Source organism: Cariama cristata, unplaced genomic scaffold, assembly GCF_000690535.1.
Source record: "Cariama cristata isolate BGI_N322 unplaced genomic scaffold, ASM69053v1 scaffold25785, whole genome shotgun sequence".
Lineage (NCBI taxonomy): Eukaryota > Metazoa > Chordata > Aves > Cariamiformes > Cariamidae > Cariama > Cariama cristata.
In genome coordinates, this window is record NW_009618663.1 from 4,520 (window position 1) to 10,188 (window position 5,669).

Genomic DNA, 5,669 nt, shown 5'->3' on the forward strand with positions numbered 1-5,669 from the left:
TACATTTTGTGCCAACAAGTTCCAATTAATTCCTTTTGCTATCAAGTTCCTCTCTGACACTTCCCTTTGATGTCCCTACTCCTTACCTTGCAAAAACTAGTGACTAAACATTCCTTAGTCAGCTTTCTGTGCCATTCACAGCAGCCTATGAAGCTGTTGCACTTCTCCATCACCTTTTCCAGCCTGTTGAGTCTGCTTAGTCTCTCCCCGTAGAGAGCCAGACTAACCCCTGGATACCTGTCATGCTCCTCTGTACTTCTAAATCCTTTTCAGAATGACTGTGTGCAGGAGAGGGAGGAATTAAATCAACCCGCCCCCCCTCCAGTATTAAAAAAAGTGGTTTCTCAGGTTTGTACAGTAAAGCATGTTTTATTCTTTACGCCTTCAGACATTGACATCTTGTTTTGTATTTTTCATGGCTACGAATCTGCTCCAGTGACCCTACAATATTTCAATGATAGTAGCTAAATTAAAGCCCATCACTTGTGTACAGAAAGGCATGGGTTTTCTCCCTTCTGTTCCAAGACTGCAATACAGTGAAGGCAGAAATTGATCTTCTTTATAGATAAAAATGTTTATATACTACACATCTTATACAGCAGACAAGAAAGTTGGTATTTGACTTGCCATTTTAAACAGATGTACATGTTAACTCCCCTGCATCTTATCTCTTCCACTTTTTCCCCTTTCCCCTTTCCCCTACTTTGTGTACAGAGCCTTTAAAGCAGGAAATGAAAAGCATTTCCTCCATGCATTTTGAGTGCTCCCACTCCCTGCCACACTGCACTTCCCACTAGATTTTACTTATCTGCATAATACACGTACAGACATATAGGCCTCCAGAAACTTAAACTTTCCAGTAAACAATATTAAAGCTCTCACTTTCATTTTAATTTAGCTTTCTTTTAATCCTGCGGATTGTGTTCATCTAGACTAGCATCTCAGTGACTGGACGCACCTCAGCAAGTTGAAGGTGATGAAGACCATAGCCTTCTGCATAGAAGATAATACATTTTGTGGTATAGAGTCCCACCCCTGTTTCCCAGATGCTAATGCTTCAGTGTCATTGATGCCACCTCTAAGAGGCAAATAATACATACCATCACTGCCTCTCACATCATCATCTCAGAGGGAATGGAGGAAGTGGGGGACTGACTTTGAAAAAAACACTGCCAGTACAGGAGGTCACAAGTCACTTATATAGACAAGTGTCCATAAAGGTTTGTCCAAATACCACAGCTTATTTTTATGTAGCCTCTTTTATCATCTTTTAGTGTACTAAGAGGGCTGTTCTCCTACTGGCTCAGTGCAGCATACTGACACAGGGATTAAGGTCTTCAGCCAAGTTTACAGCCTGGGCTCTGAAGCTTAATTTAAGGTTGCCACACCTTGGAGCCGTGCAGCTGGGGCTGGAAACCCTTTCTGAAACTGGCCCAAGTGAGATATTTCTAGGACTGAGTGTCCTCAGCTGGATCATTTGTTGCTACCTAACACTCTTCTTCCTCTCTGGCTCTCTTTATAAATCCCAAGAAACTCCTCTTGGCAGTTCAGTGATGATGTTATTGACAAATGCTTTACTATAATCTTTGCCATGCCCTTCATAGATAGTCTGAGTATCCAAGAGCACTCTGTGCTTCTCACGTACCCTGACGAGGAAGGAGCAGAGATAAAGCCCCAGGGCTCTTCTAACTCCACTTCCAATGCACATTCTGTGCATAAATGTGCACTTCAGGGATAAAAGCATTAAGACAAGACAGTAAGAGATTTCTACAAAACCTGCCAGTTCTGCCCATGATTGAAGATAGTCTAGCAGGTCAATAAAGTTAGTGGCAAATGGTTTTCCAATAGTTAGTTGTGGGTTTTTTTGTTTTGTGGGGTTTGTTTCTTTCTTTCTTTCTTTTTAAAGAAAAGTCCCCCTCCCTGCCCCAGGAAAGGGGGCTGGAAGTTGCATGGACTTGCTGGAAGTCTGAATATCCTTGTACCACTGGCAAGAGCACAGCTACTGCAGCCACTGGAAAGGCCAAAATGAATGGCTCTGATAAAATGCTTACCGCTACATAGGGCAGATAAATATATTTATATATATTTAAAACCTGTTCCCATCAGTTTGACCATTTCTTAGGGTCCAGCATGCAAGCTGGTACAAGCCTGCAGGAGTTCTCGAAGTCTACATGGTCACAAGGCAGTCCGGTCACCTTAGCCTGAGACCCAGGCAGCAGACACAAGCTAGGCAGCATAAAGGAGTGAGCTCCCAGGCTTTAGAGGAAAGCAGACTTGCTTGAAAAGTCGCTCTGAGCAGTGCTTTGAATCAATGCCTGGAGAACAGACAAACAGATACCAGCTTGGTGAAACACCTGGGCTAGCAGGCCTATCAACCTCAAATACTCACTCACTATTGAGGGAGAAAATTATTTTTTTAATTGACTTTGTGACCAGCCCTTGACAAGAGTTATGAAATATTATGCTTTTGTTTATGCGCTCTCTGGTTCTCCAGAAACACAGGAGGAGAGCTGGCTTAGCCTGTAGGTGTATGCACACACAGTGTAGTCAGATTCAACACTTGTTAAATAAGAAACCAAATCAACAGGGAAATATTTGGAAGCATTTGAGTGATTATAACAGAGCAGGAGGAGAGAAAACAAGATCACTAATGAGAACTGTATGTCCCTTTAACACCAAGCATAATAGGGTTGTTTGCCTCCCAAGGCAGCGATTTTTAAAGTCATACCCTCTGCAGAGCAGCTTAAATTCTGTTTAAGTGTGCTTCCTCCCACACCAACATTTATGAGCTTTCTGCTCAGATTGGATGCTGACACCACGCCGTATCTCTGCATACCTGCACGGGAAGCTGAAAGCACAGATGGGGAGAGCTGAGTTCTTCTGCTGGGTAGAAATCCTTCAAATCAAGAAGGGAGATGAGGAACATTTGCCTCCTGAGGAAGATGCTGCAGTGTGAAGAGCATTGCCCAGCAGTGCTTGGTAGAGGGCACACAGAGCAAAGTGTGGCTTGGCTTAACCCACAGTGGAAGAGGGCTCAGCTAAGCTGAGCTATGGGGAGGGTACCCTTCCTCCAGGAGAGCTGGCCTTAAAAAGAAACAAAACAAAAGCAAAGCTCTTCCATCACAGTCTAGGTTGAAAAGCAATGAGTTAATCACACAGCTTTGCACAAGGGCAAGGCAAGGGCTCCTGCACATCCTCAGCTCTGTTGGAGGACGCAGGCCCTGTGCTTGCAGCAGGTGACAGCAGGGAACGGCCGCGCAGCGTGGGTGCAGCGGTCTGGAAGGGGGTAAAGCCCAGCAGGCTGAGCCACAACAGCTTGTCCCTAGGTTCATTTTAAAAATCGTTTTTGCATTCAGGGTGACACTCCAATTCAGGTCATTACAGCACCATGCCCTTGCCATGACTTTGAGCATGCCTAGCGATGAGCGGTTCAGCCAAGATAAGCCCACTCCAGTGCAGGCAAGAGCCTGGTGTGCATTTCCAGCTCCTGCTAACCAGCCCTGGAGCTGCTGTGCTAATTCTGCTCCCGCAGTTGTTGGCTGTGCTGCACGTTCCTGAGGAGAGAAATCATCCCCACCTCCTGTTGCTGATCGCTTTGGGGGACCTATTTTTATCTCAGTGGTGTGATGTGGTGGAGCACCAGCAAGGATGCCAATGAGAAGAGGAGGAAAGCACACACTGCATGCCAACAACCTGGCTACAGCACAAGTCTGCGAGCAGAGCCGGTAGCATGTCCCCTCCTGAAACAGATTGCTTTTTAAAGCAGTGAGCTACAGCATTCTCCAGTTTGTTGCCAGAGCTGGTGTCACCCAGTAACTCAGGGGCACTTCAGCCTTTTCATCACTCTTCCTCCAACACTGTTACAGTATTGGATGTGGAGAAACATTTAAATGCTTAACAGGCAGGAGGAGGCACATCGGTAGGACAGGGCTGTTTGTTGTGCTTTAAAAGCAGCAGCAAGCTGTCTGTCTCACCCAAGACTACAGCTCTGTTTAAGCTAAGTACATGCATAAGAAATTAAGTAATTCTGTCTGCCTGGAGAAACTCAGTGCAGAACATGGAAGATAAAAAGCAATACTTCATTCCAAGGATGGTAAGGGAGAGACAGATCAGATTAAGCATCATACCCAACTGCATAGGAAACCTGCAGCATCAGTATTAACAGACCTCTGCTCCTCCAAGCCAACCCACTGCTCCTAGCTACAAGAGGCTCTTCCTTCCCTTGGCTCTGCTCACCAGCCTCCCTCCCTCCCTCCTCCCTGTGTACACACACACTCTTCCCATGACAAAATCCAGAGAGCTGTGTCCACTTGCACCGAGATGTTAGGAGACTCAAACTTATTACCAGGCACCACCTGGAGCTGCTCCTGACCCGAACCAGCTCCACCACCTTCTGCAAACCAAGCGCTGCAGCCTCTGGCACTCAACAGCTCCCCGCGGTTCTGCAGCCTCCCTGCGTGCACACCTGCCCCGTTAGCTTTGTGGGCAGCTTCACCGGCTGCTCCTGTGCCGAGGTCTCCAGTGGACTGCCACTTCCCTGCGGCATGCTCTGTTCAGCATTTGAGGAGAGGCATAGCATGCTTAGAGACAGTTTTGTACAAAAGTCAGGAACAGTCAGCATGGACAAGCACTTCCCGCAACAGGATGGCAATCGTATGAAGGTCAGATAAAGGAGCCAACGGTCAGTATCTGGCTCAAAGAGCACCCAGGGCTTTCAACCTTTTGTATGAAGGCGTATGTAAAAGCTGCATGCAATGCTACAGCCTCCACCTCTGAGAAAGATTTACAGCTACAGAGCTGAGCAATTCTCTGCATAAACTGCCTGGCCACGAAAGCCATTGCAGCCCTCAGAGAGCCAGTGGTCAGCAGCCAGTTGTGTCAGATCCAAGGGTATGGATCCAGCCAGCTCCCAGCTTATTTGTGGGGATGATCTGGCTACCATACAAGTCATGACTTGTTTTGTTAACTGGTTCCGTTTCAGAAGAAAGTTCTCCCTTAGTTAGCACCTGTACTAACATTTCTGTGAGGTCAGTGTGGGATTATGAATGATGCCACAAGGGAGAAAGACCAGCAGCTGCAGCACAAAGCAGGAGTCTCCAAGTGCTCTTCTGACCTGAGAGTGGAGCATTATCCACAACGTGCTCTTTTCTTTAATATATATTTTAATTTCCTGCTCATAACTGCAGCACACTTTATTCAGGACACAGAAAAAAAAATTTAAATTTATTCCTGTCAGCAGAAGTCCTCCATTTTCTGCTGGCAGCGACAGAATAATATATAGGATGGGCAGAAACACGAAAACTCTGTCCAGTTTAGGTTTTCCCTCTTTCTTAAGAAATGCTGTGGGACAATTGCAGCTGTTCACTAAGTGGAGAATTACATACTTGGCTGTACGTATGCACATGCAGGGAAGGAGGAGGGATAAAGCTCTGGAAGACAAAGGTTTTGCATCAGCAGTTTCTCAGTGCAACTACTTTGAGCCAAAGTGAAACATTTCTCTAGAATGACAAATCAGTTCCTTTAACATGGAAAAAAGACTTGCAGCTACCTGGTGGCTCTTTGAAATCTCTCAAATCCCATCAGATTAAACAAGCTGAAGTGGTGGATTTCTCCATTTGCCAATGAAACTATAAAGTCAAATTCACCTTGACCTGAGAATCCTCAGCAGG

At 45.9% G+C, this 5,669-nt stretch overlaps 1 protein-coding gene across 1 annotated transcript in view; it reads right to left on the reverse strand.

The window, feature by feature from the left end:
- Positions 1-5,669, reverse strand: part of OVCH1 (ovochymase 1) — a gene marked incomplete at its 3' end in the record, with an annotated part of 34,705 nt that overhangs the window by 4,439 nt on the left and 24,597 nt on the right. The window contains 1 exon segment of the mRNA XM_009700950.1: positions 1,488-1,646. Within this exon segment, the coding sequence (XP_009699252.1) occupies positions 1,488-1,646 (159 nt within the window).